Genomic DNA, 19,325 nt, shown 5'->3' with positions numbered 1-19,325 from the left:
TACCTAATATTTAAGACTTTCCGCTTTCAAAGCTTTTCTTGGGTTTTACGGCCATATAGCGCTTAGGTATGGAAAAGGTAAATTTACACGTTTTAGCAAGTTTCACTTTGATATCTTGTTTTATTTTAAACAAAAAGCATTATTAAGTGCTAAGTTTTGATTTTTTGGAAGGGTCCCCATTTATTAATGCTATTGCTAACACTAATAAAAAGGGAGGTTCTTGATGGTCACAACAGTTGGGGGTGGAAAATATTTGGGAATACTTGTAGAAACTAGTTGTGGGACTGATTGATTATGTTCTTGCATGGGGGTCTTGACCGACGAGGAGAGAGAAGAAAACCTATTTCTAGATCTGGGGTTTCTGACCATAATTTGTGGCTCCCTAAGGTTTGAAATTCCTTTTCCTTTGGGGAATTTTTCAAAACCCTCTTTCTCTTTATGAGTTGATTGATCTGTTGGTAAATACTTTGCAATAGGAGGATATTTTTTAAAAATATTTCCATATTCATGAAAATACCTACATCTAAATAGTACATTTTCATAATCAAGTGTCTTTTGAAGCTAGTAAAGGCTATGAAATATTGATATAGACATATATCCTTGCATTGGATGTGTATCTCCCCGTCTTAGTTCCTCAAAAAACTTGACAAAGCTACTAGGGGCATTGCCAATGCCATCAAGGATTTCTTCCTCTCAATATCCTTTGGAAGAGAAAAGAGCCAAACCCATACTGAGGTAGAAAGGAAGTCTTCCTTCTCAGGATTGTACCACCCTTTCTAAAATCACATGAATAGCCCAACACTATTAAAAAAGTAAGGCCCCTTCAAAAACCCTCATTCTATCTTCAAAGCTAGACAAAATCATTGTGAAAAACCCTCTTGGTCCTAGCTCCAAATCTACTTGCCCCTTGAGGTTCCATTTATTATGGGCTCAACTAATCAAGGGCTTTTAAAAGGGCCATAATATGATAAAATTATAGATCAAAGCATGATCTTGCATATATTAGATGTATTTTGCAATCTTGTTAGATCTAATCTCATACTTTGAATTTTGCACTACTTTAGGTAGGCAACGCCCTTGAATTTTATTTTGCCAAAATACTCCAAGCATTGTTTTCAAAAATATCCATTTCCTCTAGTAGAGCTTTGAAAAAGAAACGAATGATGAAGAATTTCATAAGGATTGTTGGTTGATCCAAAATCTCTAAAAACTCCTAAGACAATTTGACTGAAGGAGAAGGTCAAACCCCTTCTCCTAGAATTAGCCATGAACCACTATGAAAAAAAAATAATAAGAAAAAGCTCCGATCATTGTCGAAATTATTTCCTCAAATCATATATTATAGATTTTCACAATTACATCATAACAATTACAATTTTCAAACATTAAATATATATACATTTAAAAAACCATATACAGTTCAATCTCTAAAGATTTCAAAGATATATATCAATTTAAAACCATATACAATTCAATCTCTAAAAAATTCAAAATATGTATCAATTTACTTATAATCAAAGAAAAATAGTATTTTTAAAATTTACCTATTATTTTAAAATTGAAATATTTCATGTATATTTTTATATTTTTTAAATTTGAAAAATAGAATTTTATTTAACTATAAAATATTCATTTCTATATTTTACCTCTATGGTATAATATACATATCTAAGTTTTATTATCATGAAATACAATATCTATTTTTGTTAGATTTTAAGTTTTTCTGATCCATAATGTAGTAAGCATGTTTTTCGGATTAATCACATCAATATTACTTATCATTTTTGTTAGATTTTAAGCTTTTCTGATCCATAATGTAGTAAGCATGTTTTTCGGATTAATCACATCAATATTACTTGGTCCTGAAGATGAACCACATTAGTTAGTTCGAAAAGTCCACCAAATAATATTGATGTGATTAATCAGAAAAATATACATACTTAGTAGTATCCATTTTTTTTACCCAATAATATTATAATATCTATTTTTTTTAAGCAAATAATATTACAAAATAGAGCCTCTCAATAAAACTGACCAAATAACTTCCATGTTTCCCTGTTAAACACTTCATAGTATTTAATCGTCCAGAAATCCATCACTTTTATCCAATATCTTGAGCCGATCGAATTTAAATATGAACTCCTATTTTGAGGTCCTGGATGCATGCCGCCACAAATGGCTTGAATTTGATAACTAGAATTATACAAAGGTAATGAGATTACAACAACATGGGGTCTGATATTAAAAATTACAGGCAAATTACAACAGCAATGAAATTATACGACAGTAATGAAATTACACCAACATTAGCAATAGACTAATGAGGAGTGCGAAGATAGAGGGGAATGTGGTTCTTCTTCTCTGGGCTCGCACTCCACAGGGAAAATGCACTTGATGAATTCATCCATTTTTCTACCAGTTCTGGATGGTGACGATTCAGCACATCTTTCAGACTCTCTGTCTTGTTTACCCATTCTAGGCCCTTCTCTGTATATACTTCTTTGTTAAAATCACTGGTGAAAAACCGATCTGCCTCCAGTCGACTGCAATGATAATATTCAAAGTGTGCACAATTAGCAACTGCGAATTAGAGAGTTTTTTTAACTAATTTTGTTTGCAGATTGAAAATTTATTACCCACCGTGATGCCATGATCAGGAAGATAAAGAAAGCTGTCTCACTGATTGCATAACCTTTGATCTTCTTTTCTGCCATCATGCCCACCAACAGATCCAAATTTTCAACGTTATTACCATAAACCTCTTGCAGGGTTTGGATAGCCTCCTTATCGTCTGTAAGGTCCTCCCATTTGGCAATGGGAATCATAAGCATATTACGACGGAATTGATTGTATCTTGATACGCTCCTCTCCCTGTCACGATAAACTGAAATACAAGTTTCATCAGATCAGAACACCACATTCAAAATTCAACTGATTATGAGAGAGGGATATGAGTTAATGATATCTTACTCTCAAGTGCAGGCATGTCTACATGATCAGGTCTGTCCTGGCCATTGGGATCCTGAGCAATTAGGTCCCTCATCCACACAGGGTAGTTCCAGAGATCAAGGGCACCGCAGGCCTGATGGCCCATTGATACAATCTGAGCTTCATTACCTATCTTTGATAACGTTTTTTCTCCTGAAATTCCTATGAGTTCCCTCATGTCTACCCTGTGACATGAAAATTAAAGCCACGTATTAAACACGATATGCTCTGATAAATAAGTTAACAATAGTACATGAATTTGATTCTTTAAATACTATATACTCACTCTTTCAGCAGATGGGGTGTTTTGGAAGCCTCTGGAGTTCCTTGAATATCTCTGATGAGGATGCTGTCTGGCATCAGGCTATGCATTCGATAAACACTAACGAATTCTTCTGTAAAAGAGTATGGGACTCCATGATTTTGAGGCTTAGGCATGCCGATATAGCCACTGAGAATAGAACTTCCAGTGTGACCAAAGGCATCCTTGAACTTTTTACCCAGTAATCCATACCTGCACACCATACAGATTTTTCCATTACTATGGATAGAATAAAATAAAATAATTTGATCAGAAGACCTTCTAGCAGCTTATAGATAAATTAAAAGGTATCAATAGAATTTTTGAGAAGAATGTGCGCAGGTTTATGTACATTAATTTCAAAATAAATCTCTAAAACATTCTGACAAGTTATGTAAAAGGATTTCATTTTAACACCATGTGAACATACTGTATTTAGAGGTCATGTGAAGTTTTATGTACATTTTTCCGATATTAAATTTTATATGTACCAGAGAAAATAAGTAAGTTATTTTCATTTGTATAGTGTAGTAATTAATTTTCATTAATGTTTTTATAATTATTATAAATTTATTTTATTTCAAGATGTTATTTTCATTTGTATGGTGTATTAATTAATTTTCATTAATGTTTTTATAATTATTATAAATTTATTTTATTTCAAGATTTATTATTCATTAGGGAAATTATTATTTTTTGATATTTAATTTTTCCTTTTCAAATTCTGATATCTCTACACACATATATTATTATGAAGTTAAATATACATTTAAATTGGTTCTTAATATACCATGTGATAATTAGATATTAAATAGTAAAGGAGTTATACATTTTTTTTTAGGTAAAAGTTTCTTTAATTTTTGATCGGTAACCAAGTATAATAAATTTGTATTTTTAGATTGCATTGTTTTTAAAACATCTAGTGTTAATTTTAAATTGAACATAGAAATAATTACATTTGTTCTTTTCCAAAAACAAAAAAATATTGCAACTTTTTAATCATTAGAATAATTTTACTTTCAATTATTTTTTATATGATACAGATGATATTGAAATATTTTACCTAAAAATTGACGTGAAATAATTATTTGAAATTCACATATGTTCTTCTCTTCCATAACTTAACATGTCACTTTATAAAATCTAAATTTCTATGAAAAAGATAATAACTATTCCTTCCAATTACTTAAACTAAACCCAATTCCCTAAAAAAAAATAATTACCTTTTTCCTATATATGAAATTAATATAAAATTCTTTTATTTAAAATATACATTTGGTATATTTTATTTATACACTAGATATTTTTTTTAATCGCTGAATAACTTTTATAATAATAATAATAATAATAATAATAATTATAATTAAATTATTATAATATAAATAAAATTTCCATTATAAATAATATTATTTCATATAAATAATAATAAACACCATTTTACACTTATAAAATTACATATTATTAAATTTTCATATTTCACATATACAATAATAATTTATATATTACATAATTTAATCAAGTGAATATCTATATATATAAATATAAATTATTAATGATTTCCTAAAGTGTCACAGTGAGTTTAAAATTGGTTTTTTAGAAATTAGAAAAAATCATGAAAGGGGTTTTATTAGGATGATAATGATTAAAGTATATATATATTATTTTAAAAATATTTAAATATATTATTTTAGTTTATATATTATATTTTGAATAAGATTAAAACAAACACTAAACTTTAATTAACCAAACAAAAAATAATAATATTTTCATTATTAATATCTAATTGTAATTTACATTAACGGTATATGAGAAATATAAATTCACTATCAACAATTATCATTATCTATATTAACTAACTACAATTTTATATTGTCATTAAAATACCCACTTAAAGTTTAAAAAACATAGATACAATTTTATATTGTCATTAAAATACCCACTTAAAGTTTAAAAAACATATATTCTCTGTTGACAATACCACAAAACCATCTCATCAAATCTATTCTCCTCCTTTTAACAAATATATTTTAATTATTTTCATTATTAATATCTGCTTCTAATTTACAATTAAAAGCTGTATATGAGAAATATAAATTCAGAGCTATAAACCACCATCATTATTTATATTAACTACTATTTTATATTATCATTAAAATACTCACATAAATTCAAAAAAATACATTTTTTTGACAATACCACAAAACCATCGCATCAAAACTATTCTCTTCCTTTCTTTTAACTGATCGAATCTTCTATTACCTCGTTATTCATTTTTAATTAATCGAATCTTCTATTACCTCCATTACCTCGTTATTTATTTGAAAAGAAAGTATAAACATCCTCATTATTATTATCAGTTTGAATTTTCCTACTTCCCTATTGTCAACTAGGGTTGAAGTTTTCTTTCATGAAAATATGATATGACTATTCACGGTTAAGGTTTTCAAACACGAAAATATTATATGACTGTGTATGTGAGGCTTAATTGTCATTTATAGCCGAAGTTTACTTTCATGAAAATGTTATATGACTATGGATGTGAAGCTTTCAAACGTTTTAAAATTTAGAATTATGAAAAAACTATGTACCAGTTGGCGCGCATGCCGGCAAGGAGGGTGTCCATTTTAAGGAGCTCTACTGTCCAGTCAATGGTATGGATTTTGGCAATCACTGCAGCAGTAGCCAATCTTGCATAACGGTACAATTCTTCGTCGTCCAGATCGTCATAATGTTTCTGCGTTGGTCAAATAAATATATTAATTTGCTGTCAAATCAATATATTAATTTGACTTTAATATAAATATATTAAAGTCAGCCAATGTTACAGGCTTATTAATTACCTTGAGCATGTCGCAGACTGAGTTATGTTCTTTGATAAACAAGGCTTGGAGAACTGTTAGGCCAGCCCATGAATTCCGAACATCTCCACTCACAGAAATTCCATCTCTTTGGTGCAAAAGAAGGCCATCCTCACCCAACTTCAGCTTACCATCCTTGAACGTCCTTACTTTTCTTGACTGATTAATGTCGCTTCCATAAACTGCACTCCCATCCCTGCACAACAGAAAGATACATGGAATTCATAATTTGGTATTTGTTCACGACATTTCAGAAAGGATAATTTATGTTCATGTACTTTGAATCTTCACATGTAAATATGAAATGCATAGATTAGAGGTGGCATGTTTACCACCAGGCAGTTCTTCTATTAAGGTATCCTTTTTTGATGTCGTAAAAACCAGTAGGAACTTCTTTGCTTTCGAAAAATCTAAATGCTTTAAGTGGACATTGTGATGCAACGCTCAACGGGGCTCTTAACTCTGTCTGCAAAACTCAAATAGTTAGAGATTCTATATTTAGAAACGAAAAAAAAGCTCTCCAGACATCAGAAACCTAACAGAGGGCAACACAATAAATTATTCCTCATCATATTAAACTAGCCCTAGATTCAGATGCAGCATATATTTTCAAATAGAACATCTTATCTTTAGGAAAAAAAAAAAAGTCAAAAAAAAATGGGAAAAAAAAAACGAAGAAGCTAGAAACCATTAATCGTATTATTATGGAGGAAGAAGGGGAAATCAAGGACGATTTATCAAAACAAGAAGATAGGAATATTCGTTAATCTTATTATTATGAAGGAAGGAGGGGAAATCAAGGACGATTTATCAAAACAAGAAGATAGAAATATCGGTTAAGTTTTCTGTTATATCCAAATTTGTCATATTATTATTTTTTAAGTTTTTTTTTAAAGTTTTTCTGTTATATCAAAATTTGTCACATTATTATTATTTTTTAAAGTGGTTCTAGAGAGAGGATTTATCAAAATAAAAAGATAGAAATTTCGTTAGGTTTGGTGTAACTGGCAGGGATTAGTAAACTTCCAAAACATTATCATTATTTTTTAAAGTGGTCCCAGGGTGGATCCCAGAGTGGCTATTAGTCTATGGATTCCCAACCATAGAACGTGGGCCAAGGCTCTCATACCACATTAGTTTTTCCTTTACACCAAAAAGAGCAGGCATTAGTAAATTTCCAAACCATTATCATTACCATTTTAAGTGGTCTCAGGGTGGATTAGTCCATGTGATCCATTCCCAAAAAGGTGAGTGTGAAAATCCAACAATATCCAGTTTCATGATGGACTTGCATCTCATATGCAGAACAAATTAGAAATAGAACCAATCTAGTGGTCATAAAGACGATGGGATAGCAGACACAAAGAGAGTTTAGGTTTCAGAAAGCTTAGATTCTTATAAAGAACATCTTCCATAGGTGATGGAGAATGATTTGGCAAGGATTCCTATTGACCATCCTGCAATGAGATGGCACAAGGGTTAGAGAATAAAATAAAGAAAAAGAAGATAAATGATTTGTGTATCACTTAATCTTCTCTTTAATATTTTTAATATTTTCCCCCGATAAGTAAGGCTGCTATATTTCATGTTTTTAACATCTGCAAAATGTAAAAAAGAACAAACTATTTTAGATCCATCTTAAATCTAAATTTACTAAATGCCCAAAACTCGAAAATTAAAATAAAATTGATAGATTTCATAATAACAATACCAATATTATAGACTTGTGACCCATCAACTCACTAGCTCAAACTTGAATTTTAATTTTAAGATTTACTAATATTACCCTACATAACCCCTTATGTAAAGTTCAGACGGGCGCAATAAATAATTGGAAACTAGGTAGAATACGTTGCTGGTTATAATTTGATACCTGTTCGGTGTCTTCCACATGATCAATCCAATCATGAATCATGAACTGAATCCAGGAGGCAGCAAGCATGTTGAATTGTGTGCCCGTATCAACCATTTTCCTCCGAGCAAGCAGTTTGGTAGCAACCACCATGGGATCTGGCCTTAGCACCTGCTTACACAATAATTTTAATCAATAATTATAAATGTGAACTGCAACCTTATCAAAAACTTTTCAGTATTACAGCTTTCAGAGCTGAAATTGACTGCAGAGTTAAAAAATAGTATTCTGGAATTTTGGGCTCTCTCTTATATTCAGTATTTTGATATATCCATAACTACCTCGTCCTTCTGAGGAGAAGGTATCATGTTTCGTCCAAAAAATGTGTCTTCACTTCCTGTTTCTTGATTGAATGGATCATTGTAAGATCCCTCAGCTGTTCTGTACGGATAATCGATTGGATTATATCTTACACCCGCTGGTGTAGTTCCCACGTTGATAAGATTATAACGTTGGTGCAAAGTCCGCCTTATCTCCAGGTAGGCCAGTCCCAGGAACACAGGCAATTTATGCCACGCATAGAACCGATCCACCAAATGTATGATCTGCAATATATAGACATTTTTGAAACCTCAGTTTGTTAGATTTATAAAGCAATACGAAATATTACATGGTGTTAATGATTTTTTCGGAATGATCTGTATACACAGTTCACTCTTAAAAAAAATGACCAACTGTGAAAATCTACAGGAACATTATTTCATAATATATGCAGTGGACTTACGAGAAAGAGGAGCTTGTCTATCAAAGTCATCCTCGAATATGTAGAGGAGAGGCTCTTATCAATGACTTGATGCCGCAAGAACACATCCTTCAATGAATTGAGCAGACCCATGATTAGTTCAGACAGAAATATAAACAGAGCCTACAGTGATTATAGGTGGAATGAATGATAAGGAACAAGTGAGATGATGAAAATTATTGTAGGCATTTATATAGGGCAGAGGCAGGCTTCTAGGAGCATGAACATTGAATCGTCTTCCATCCTGTTGCAGCCTTATCCTGACTTTTTTGTATGGCTGGAGACGTGTACCATTATGACACGAAATCGAAACTGACTTGTTCGTAGGGCTGGAGAGTTACAGCAGTGTCGCGTTAAATTTCTAGTGAGGCGGTTTGATGAGAGTCGCATTCAACTAAAACGTGTTAGTTGTTCAACCACGGATGGCTTTGACTATGCAAGAATGGCAAGATCATCACATTTTCTCGGCAACCAATATTTCCATCACTATTCCGTTTTCTAAAACACTTATACCATGTACGTTGTTGCATATATATATATATATATATTTCATAAATATTTTGAAATTTAAAAAATAATATTATTTCCAATATTAAATTTTCATAAAATTTGATTTTTTTTTTTTTCCAATTTCCTAACGGTTATGGCAGTGGAGGTAAATGTGTAATGGGTTCAATGTTCAAGTTTGAGTTGAATTTTTTCAAATAAAGATATAATATTTTCTAAATAAAAAATGTTGATAGTAATTAAAAATAAAAATGAATATATTTATTTAATTAGTAGTTAGTTTTAATTAAAGGAATTATTACAATGGAAGATGTAGTAAGAATTAGAATTCTCATTCTAATAAAATATTTCAATGTTAATGTGAAATAATATAATTTTATATTAATTTTAAAAGGGATAAAAGTAATTAAAAGTAAAAAAAATATTAGTGTGGAGATTTACATTCTATAGTCAAGTTGACACATGTATCTTATAAAATAAAAATAAAATATTTTTTAAATAAAAAAATAATGTTGACTATATTTAAAATCAAAAGTGAATATATCTCTTTGGTTAGATTTAATTTAAAACATTATTGGGCCACGCTATTCAACCCAATATGAGAGAGATGTTGTAATTTTAAAATTTTGACTACGTCAAACTATATAAAAATAAAAATAAAATTAAAAAAAAAGATTAATATAATGTAATGTAAACATTTTATGTGGGTCAACATAAAAATAAAAAAGTAAAAATTAAACCAACTTAGTCCTACTCTCACCTCAATTTATTATTGATTTTAACATTTTGACTAAGTCAAATTATAGAAAAATAAAATTAAAATTAAATAAAAAGATTAATATAATGTAATGTAAACATTTTAACTAGGTCAACATAAAATAAAAAAATAAAAAAAACAAAATAAAAATTAAACCAGCATAGTCCTACTCTCACCTAGATTTATTATCTTTTTTTTTTTCTTGGCAAAGACTAATTCTATTAACTGAAAATCAAAATAAAATTACAAGGGGTTGAGGCCTCGGGCATCATCAACCGAGAGCGATCAACGCAGCAAAACCGTCCCTGGTAAGGGATAACCAGTTACAGTAAGCAAGAGAGCAGATGTAGGAACCAGAAATTAACCAAAAGGACATGAGGATGAGGTGGTATAACCACCTAGCAATAAAACTAGACCAGAAAGAGAGACAGAGACACTGTCCAAAATCCCAAAAGAGCTTTATACTGCCGCCCACTAGGAAGAAGAATGAAACTGCCTGGCTATAGAGGCCAAACCAGAGCTGCAACCAAAACCGCCTGAACTTGACCAAACGAGTCATCAGAAAAAACCGGGAATGTCTGAATGGGCCCAGGTGGCCTCAAATTGCCACGTCCTCATTCGGAGGCTCCTCCACCACCGGGCACGTGTTGCCGACCCACATTTCATCGTTTCCGGCCATGTTACCCGCATAATCGCCACCTGGGTGCACCGACGAGGGATGAGTGTCACTGGAATTACCTTCCCTGATCATCGAGACAAAGGCTCCTGGAGGCTGAGTGTCGCTGGGAGCACCGCCCTTGTCAAGCAGCTCACCATTTCTTTTCTCCTGGCTTCCCTCCGCCAAAAACTGCTCACCGCTCTAGCTGCCTGCCTCTCTGAGACCACCCTGAGAAGGCTCAGACGTCAAGCGCACCATAGTTTGAGGCAGAGCCTCTTCTTCAGAGAAGATAATAGTAATATTGGTCGAGATAACAGGCCTGTTAAGATTGCTCTGAAACTTGAAGTGAGTAGACTGAAACGCATTGTGCGGTATCGGCCTATGGGTAGGGCTTAGAGGAGGCGAATTTACCAGAGAAGAGGGCAGAGTAGCAGGAGGCGGGGTAGTATCCACAGAACGAGCAGCCTGCGAACGCCCACGGCCACCTCGGCTCCCCCCATAGCAACTTCTCATCCGTTCGTGAACCATGATGAGGCGATGAAGGGAAAGCACAACAATACTGGAAGCAGTGTTGTGAAAACAAACCAGCACCACGGGAAACCACTTCAAGCGCAAAAAACAGGCCTGAGAATGAAAGGAGGGTAGCACAATTCTTACTTCAAGAGCCACTGAAAGCTTACCTCTGTTTGCAGAGACTGACCTGCCACAAAGACGCGCAACCAGCTAAGGCCTGAGACAAGAAGGCGGGGTGCAAACAGTGGGAAGGATAGCCCAGATCGCCATGGTAATATCAGCCAGAGCCTCGCCTTGGACGGAGTGAGCATTTATTACAAAAATCAGGCCAAATCTCCCTCGCTTAAGATTATCCAGCTTGAGCCAGATACGCTCATGGGTAGCCGCGCTGGTCTGCATCTGGTAGTACCACGCTCTTCCTCTCGTCATTAAGATCATTAGATGTCATTTATTTCACCCGCATCTGGGTGGTCTCCTCCTTCCTGATTCATTTCATTCTTCACAAGGTTTTTGTAATCCAAGCATTGGGACTCAGAGGCCAATCTGGAAATTGATCCAGCATGAAGGTCCAGCCCACATTCAACTCCAATGTTAGCAAGTAAGTCCGCGACTTTATTTCCTTCCCTGCGAATGTGCTTCAGAGTGACCGCCCTGTGAGAGGATAGCCAACATTCAATAAGTTCAAGCCTTTTCGCCATTCTCCAACTATTACTCACTTTGCTTGAGGGAGTTCCTTGCAAGATTTTTGAGACCATGTTTATGATGATCTGAGAATCGCCCTCTATTATAAGCGGGAAGAATCCTTTACCTTGCGCAAGAATAAGACCTTGCCAGAGACCTTCCAATTCCGCCGAGTTATTGGTATCCCATCCCTTTGATCCTAAAAAGGATAAAAGAGGAGCACCCTTATAGTCTCTGAAAATCCCTCCAAAGCCCGAATTGCCTGGATTACCTTTCGAGGCCCCATCGAAGTTTAGCTGGTACATATGCATGGGGGGGGTAACCATTTCTCAGGTGACTGACCCACTGGAGGCCTTGTTCCTTTGATAACCTATTCTTGATTCCATTGAAGGTTCCAATTAGCCCATATGGACTGTTCTTGGGGGATAGTTGGAAGGTCCTCCTGGTACCAAGTTTTGAGAGAAATGGTTTCCTCGATATTTTGGCAAATTATTTTCCAGATATTCTCCAGCGGTGCAGAGTGATCCTTGAAGATTCTACGATTTCTTTCCTTCCATATGGCCCACATGAGAAAGCCCAGAATGAGCTTCCATAAGAAATTTAAAATCTTGCTTTGATAAGGAGTCCGATCCCAGTTGCGCACGGTGGCAATGATGTCTCCATGAATTCTTCCTTCCTTCTGGCACCAGAAACTAACCTTTTCCCAGAGCTTGCGCACAAAATGACAGGAATGCATGAGATGCTTTATGGATTCCTCCTCTTGTCTACAGCTAGGGCATATTGAGGGCCCATGAAAGTTCCTCTTCCTAAGATTGTCCCACGTGAGAATCTTGTTATGACATAAGAGCCAGAGAAAGGTGGATATTTTCAGCCAGATGGAAGGGTCCCAGACTTTCCTCCAGAGAGGATATTTCACCATATATTCCTTGATAATGAGATTATAGGCCTCTCTCGTAGTAAAGGTGCCTCTTTCTTCATATCCCCATCTAAGGATATCCTTTTCGTCAGAGAGCTGTATTCTCCTTTTCATTAATTCTGTGTCTAGAGTTTGTTGAACTTGTGGCGTTCCCTGTCTTAAGATCTAATCCATCTTGAGCCATTCCCTGTACTCTTGGGTCGATGAATTCTTCCAGAAGTTTTTAACCCTATCATATGATTGCATGTCCTGCTCCAGAAGTTGCATATGAGAAATTTGGTCCTTTAATTTGGGCATCTGCTGCCAGGAATCTTCCCAAAACCTTGTAGTGTTGCCATTCTTAACTTCCCAAAAGCTGTGCTACTGAATGAGACTTCTGTGCTGCTTGGCTGAGTTCCATATTAGGGAGCCCATGCTAACTTCTGATATTCTTATTAGTTCCTCCGTTGGGCAATTGCTTGCATACTTAGCTGTCCACAGAGAAGCCCAAGGGGTGAGAGGTGCAGTCAGCCATTTCCACCAAATCTGAGCTCCCATGACTTCATTACTGTGAGAAGGATCCCTTAATCCAATACCGCCACCGCTCTTTGGAAGACATGCAGTATCCCATTTGACAAGAGCCCATTTGCGCTTGTGACCGGTGCTGCCCCAAAGAAAAGATCTTTGGAGAAGCTTGATTTCTTTGAGAACCCATTTGGGAGCTGCAAGGATGGAGAAGAGGTATAGTGGCATAGCCTGAAGAACTGCTTTTATGAGGACTAGCCGACTCGCCATATTTAGAGATATGTGAGTCCAAGAGGAAAGACGAGCCTCTAGTTTTTCTAAGAGGACCTTCCATGAAGAATGCTTTAGGGCCAAGGCAGTCAGAGGAGCTCCTAAATATTTGGACAGAAGGTTAGCAATGGAGAATCCAAAATGCGAGCTATAGCTGCCTGAGTGATAGTAGGGGTATGGAAAAAGAATATCTGAGATTTGGATTGATTGATAGATGCTCCCGAGGCCTCCGAGAAGTCCGACAGTAGGGATTTGAGCTGACGAGCTTCCTGGACCGAAGGATGCCCAAAAAGCATGTTGTCATCAACAAATTGCTGGTGTGTGAAGGCTGAAGAGTTGTGGAAGGACAAGCCTCTGAGACGTTGGGATTGCTGAGCTAGCTTAATGCTTCGGCCTAATCCTTCTGCCATAATGACAAACAAGAATGGGGAGAGAGGGTCTCCCTGCCGAATTCCTCAAGAAGGATGAAAAGGAGAGGAGGGAATGCCATTGACCAGAACGTAAAAGAATGAGGAGGAGATGAGACTCATAACCCATCTAACCCAAGGAGGAGCAAAGCCAAAAGTAATTAGAACTTTTTTAATGTACATCCAGCTTAAGCTATCAAAAGCCTTTGAAAGATCTAATTTGAGGAGCATACCTGGCTTCTTGGAGTGCTTCAGGGAATGAATTATTTCATGAGTTAGGATGATACCATCCGTAATCTGCCGACCTTCAATGTATCCAGACTGCTCAGGCGAGATGATGAGAGGAAGCAGCAATTTGAGTCTGGAGGCAATGATTTTGGAGACTATCTTGTAGATTATATTGCACAGAGCTATAGGCCTATATTTGTCGGGAGTGCTGGGTTGATCCACCTTGGGTACCAGGGAGATGAACGTGGCATTCACTCCCGGAAAAATCCATCTTAAGGATCGCGATTCCTCAACCACCTGCCAGACTTCCATCTTGATCAAATCCCAGAAATTGTGGAAAAAGTTGGAGGTGAATCCGTCTGGGCCTGGTGCTTTTCCTGCTTTCAATTGACGAATTGCCAATTCCACCTCCTGTAAGTCTACAGGCTTGAGAAGAAGTCGATTATGCTCCTTTGAAATAATTTTAGGAATATTTCGAGTAATTTTTTCTATGGCCAACGATCAATCTACATTTGGCTCGCGATGCATTTGCTTGAAATAGTTGAGGAGTTCGCTTTCAATTTCTTCATGCGTTTCCACTTTGACTCCCTGCTCATTTTGAATGTGAGTTATGTTGTTATACATTCTGTGTTGGATGGCGGTGCTATGAATTTTTTTTGTGTTTTTCTCTCCATCTTTAAGCCATCTTATTCTTGATTTTTGCCTCCATAGCGTTTCTTCCTGCTTAGCCCTTTCTATGATTTGTGCCTTAAGAACCTTTTCCTGTTCTGACAGGTCATCTGAACGGCCTTTAACAATAATCCTTTGCTGCAAATGTTGCATTTCTAGCTCAAGGGCGCTCTGAGCCTGGAAAATATTACCAAAAGAAGTGTGATTCCAACGTTTGATTTTGCTTTTAAGATGTTTTAGCTTCTGCTGAAATTGAAACACCTTTGAACCTGTTGGATGGGAGAAATTGTTCCATTCTGAGCTGATTAAGCTGTGGAAGTTCGAATGAAACATCCAGAAAGCCTCAAAACAGAACGGTCTGCGGATCAGGTTGCCAGGACGCGTCCACTGAAGGGAGATGGGCTAGTGATCAGATCCCGAGAGAGGTAGGATGGAAGCTGCAAAGTCTCCACCAATATGAATAGCATTGTCTGAAAGTAAGAATCTATCCAAACGAGAAGCGATCTGCTGTGACCCTGCTCTCCTGTTGCTCCATGTAAATAGACCATTATTGAAAGGTAGGTCAATAAGCCAGTTATTCTGAATGAAGTCTTTTAGGGGTTTCCCTTCCTGACTCCCTCTGCTTCTGCCTCCCCTTTTTTCTTCCAGCCTAGTAATCATGTTAAAATCGCCTCTAGAGATCCATAAAGGGTGCGGCCTGTCAAGGTTGATTGCAGAGAGAGTGTTTAGGATTTCTGCTTTATGCATTGCCTCTTGGGGAAAATATACATTGGTTAAGAGCCCATGTATATTTGTCCCAATGATGTGAAAAATTGCTTGGAGGAAGTTCTTATTTGCATGGATATTGTTGAGTCTGATAGCTCGGGAATCCCATAAGATTGCAAGGCCTCCAGATGCCCCATCGGCATCCACTGCAGCATTGAGACTCCCTGGCCATACTTTTGCTGCAATTCTTTCCAGAGCATTTGAATTGCATTTGGTTTCTTGCAAGAAAAGGATTTGAGGTTTTTCTCGCATTATCATGTTTTTAAGTATTCTTCCTTTCCCTGGGCCATTAAGCCCTCTAATGTTCCATGATATTAACTTCATTGGGAAGGATTATGATCAGAGTTGTAGTACTTGGTTAGCTTGGAGTACCTGCCTGACTCCACTAGCATTTCTCCTATTCTGATTGTGCGCTGGAGGTCTGTTTTTCTTCCACGCTTTTTGATATCTTTGGTAATGAATCTTCCATCCTAGGGGCCGCCAGTCTGAATACCAAAATATTTTTGCTGTTGCGCCCGAGATAAGACCTCCTCCAGATTCTCAAGTTGTCGATCTGGAATTTTGTCAAAATCGTTTGTAGTGCATGCCTGCTCTAGGCCTAGGATGTCCAGTTCCCCAATATCTATAGCCTCTGTTTCCTCCTCCATGATATGAGAATCATTTAACTCCTCATATAATTCTTCTGCTATTCTGGAATTAGATTGTAAGTTGTCCACCTCCATTCCTTGAATATTCCATGCTGGGACCTTTTGCTTATCTGAGGAGGAGGCCCCTTTGAGCAAAGGATCTGCTTGAAGCACTTTAGAGTCTGCCTGCTTCGAATGTTTGTCCTTCATCATCTCCGTCTCTGAGGGAGCGGGAGTATCTGAGCTCGGGTCATTTTAGCAAGCTAATGCTTCAAAGATGTTGCTCGTTGAAGGCTTGGAGGAACTGGCTTGAGGCATTTTGGAATTTGAAGCCTGTTTCTTGTGGGTTTTCCTGCGATTGGCTACTTTGGTAAAGCCATCTGCCTTAGTCGAATCGGGTCCAGATGCAGGAGAAGGTTTTTGAGTTAAAGGACAGTCCCTAAATAAGTGGCCCAGGGCATGACATCTTCGGCATCTAAATGGCACATGTTCATAATCAATCAGTTGAATCCATTCAATATCATCACAGAATACACTTACTGCATCTGGGAGTGCCTGGTTGAGGTGCATGTAGACGAAGATACGAGCAAAGGAGGTATATCTGCGGACTTTTGTTTCCTCTGCGACTTTTATAAATTCACCCAAAACATTTCCAATCGCTTGTAGGGAATCTTCATCCCAATACTCCACTGGAAGTGAGTATAATCAGATCCAAACTGGAGCCCAACTAAGATCCTCCTTATCAGGGTTGAAGCACTCTACCCATCCTCTGAGATACATGTCGGCGGCGTTGAAGAAGTAAGGCCCTCCATCTAGCACCCTATTCCGATCCTCCAGGCAGTTAAAAATGGCAGTGAAGAACCCTTTTGGCCCTAGTTGCAGGGTTATATTTCCCTTTGGGTTCCATTTCGCCACTATCCAACCCCGCAGCGCCTTCTCAGTCGGCCAAAGACCTATGAACTTGCCTATCAAAGCATGGTCTCTCATATACTGTATCTGCGCATTGATTCTGTGGCTTGGAAGTTCTACCTTCGGACGCTCAGAGGCTACGGGCTTGCATGTAGCTGAGCTGACCCTGGGTTGCTTTTTGTTATCCTGTTTTGCCTGTTGTGAGTTCAGATCCGCATTGTCCTCACTCTGGTTTGTTGGCTTGTCACTTTCCTTATTCCTTTGCCGCCCGTCATCGTCTAGTGGGGGAGGCACTACGCCCTCCCCCTGAGGGGGGTCCATGGAGTTCTGAATGCTCTGGATGGGAGTGAAAAGTCGTGATGCCGTCAGTGTTTGCAGGTCTTCAGCTGTCTGTAGCAGCCTGCTGTTGCAGAGATTACCAAAACCCTAGAACACAGAGCCCGCGCTCCTGAACCGCCAATTCACCACCTAGATTTATTATCACTACCATAGAAAATTTTAGGGGCGAATGTTCGCCCTTTGGCGAAATTAAGGGGTTTTAAATTTTTAGTGGGCGAATATTTTGTATCATAGTACATTTTTACAAATCACCTCAAATAGCCCACCTTATTTTAAGGGAGAGGGTAAAAAAAGTAAATTTAGCCCTTGAAATTAGGAGTTACAACCTTCCATTCACCCATTTTCAAGAATAGATTTTATTTAAGTGAATCCATTCGCCCATTTTCAAGAATATGTTTTATTTAAGTGAATCCTATGGGCCAAATACCATATTTATAAAAGAGGTATGGTAAATTAATAAAAATATAAATAAATGAGAGGTATGGTAAATAAATAAAACATTTTTTTATATTTACTCCATAAGTCACCTTATATACATGCAAGGGTGTAAACAAATAAAAATATAAGTAAACTGGAGGTATGGTAAATAAATAAAACGTCTTTTTATACTTACTCAAAAGCTATGGTAAATAAATAAAAATATAAATAAACTAGATGTATGGTAAATAAATAAAACCTCTTTTTATATTTAGTCCATAACCCTCATTCTATTTATCAAGGCTCAAGAAAGAGGTTTTATTTAAGTGAATCCTATGGGCCAAATACCATATTTGTAAAAGAGGTATGGTAAATTAATAAAAATATAAATAAACGAGAGGTATGGTAAACAAATAAAACATTTTTTTATATTTACTCCATAAGTCATCTTATATTTAAGAACACTTAAATACTAAAAAAATGCGTTATATTTAGGTGAAACCTATGGGCAAAATACTATGGGACAAATACCATGGACTAGATTGTTATTAATACCATGCCAAAAAACATTATTAACCCTAATATTAGTATTAGTAAAAATAAAAATGGCACATGGTATTGACCCATGGTATTCACCAAAATGGCACATGGTATTGACCCATGGTATTCACCAAAATGGCACATGGTATTCACATAGAATGTAGCCTATTTAAATGGGGGAATTAAACCAGCATAGATCCATCTTTACTCTGGATCTACTAACCCCCGAGAGGTATCAAATATCATGATATGCAAACTAGCATAGAGTGAAAAAATATTTGATCCCTCTTGGGGCTTGGTAAATCAAGTGTAAAAATGGATGTTGTAATTTAATGTATGTTAAACATTTTAGCTTGGTTAAAATAAAAAATAAAATAAAAATCAACTATTAATTTTATTAATTTTTATAAATTACTAATAGTAATTTTTAAGCTCCAGGTTTATGATAACCCATGGTAATACCAAGATCTTACAAGATTTTATAATTGAGTAAAATATTCGCCATGCCTCGTGAGAGATTCGCCAAAAATTATATATACATATTATATTATTGATAAAATCGCCTTCCTTTTTTCCTATATACCATGGAGATTCGCCCATTTATTATATTTATAAATTTAGGGGGGGTTCTTAAAATTTTCCCTGATCACTACTACACCAAGGGCACTTTTAAGACAAAAGAAATCTTTTGTCTTAAAAAATCACTTTTTATTTTAGTTATTTTACATTAAAATTTAATATCAATTGAATTGTCTTAAATATAAAATTTAAGACAAAAACAATTTGAGACAAAAATATTTAAAGACAAAACTTTATAT

At 35.9% G+C, this 19,325-nt stretch overlaps 1 protein-coding gene across 1 annotated transcript; it reads right to left on the bottom strand.

The window, feature by feature from the left end:
* Window positions 1–2,124: 2,124 nt before the first annotated feature.
* Window positions 2,125–8,974, bottom strand: LOC149244717 (alpha-dioxygenase PIOX-like). The gene is made up of 10 exons (XM_089374966.1): window positions 8,784–8,974; window positions 8,341–8,604; window positions 8,021–8,170; window positions 6,480–6,613; window positions 6,130–6,343; window positions 5,878–6,023; window positions 3,275–3,502; window positions 2,971–3,173; window positions 2,641–2,884; window positions 2,125–2,543 (listed from the first exon to the last, which is right to left on the bottom strand). Exons 1-10 carry the CDS (start codon window positions 8,892–8,894, stop codon window positions 2,318–2,320), a joined length of 1,920 nt encoding a protein of 639 aa, XP_089231092.1. The 5' UTR covers window positions 8,895–8,974; the 3' UTR covers window positions 2,125–2,317.
* Between the last annotated feature and the right edge of the window lie 10,351 nt (window positions 8,975–19,325).

The sequence above is a fragment of the Pinus tabuliformis genome, chromosome 8 (genome assembly GCF_031772625.1).
Source record: "Pinus tabuliformis cultivar Carrire ecotype Pingquan chromosome 8, CPIR1, whole genome shotgun sequence".
NCBI lineage: Eukaryota > Viridiplantae > Streptophyta > Pinopsida > Pinales > Pinaceae > Pinus > Pinus tabuliformis.
The sequence above is the reverse complement of the archived record's forward strand: the minus strand, read 5'-3'. Positions and strand labels throughout refer to the sequence as shown.

Bases quoted from the DNA above. Each gene is read 5' to 3' on its own strand.
- LOC149244717 (XM_089374966.1), bottom strand. From the start codon at position 8,894: ATGGGTCTGCTCAATTCATTGAAGGATGTGTTCTTGCGGCATCAAGTC. The intron at 6,614-8,020 runs GTATCAAATTAT...TGAGTTTTGCAG, and splicing joins ATGTGGAAGACACCGAACAG to ACAGAGTTAAGAGCCCCGTT. The intron at 3,174-3,274 runs GTGAGTATATAG...TTCATGTCACAG, and splicing joins ACACCCCATCTGCTGAAAGA to GGTAGACATGAGGGAACTCA.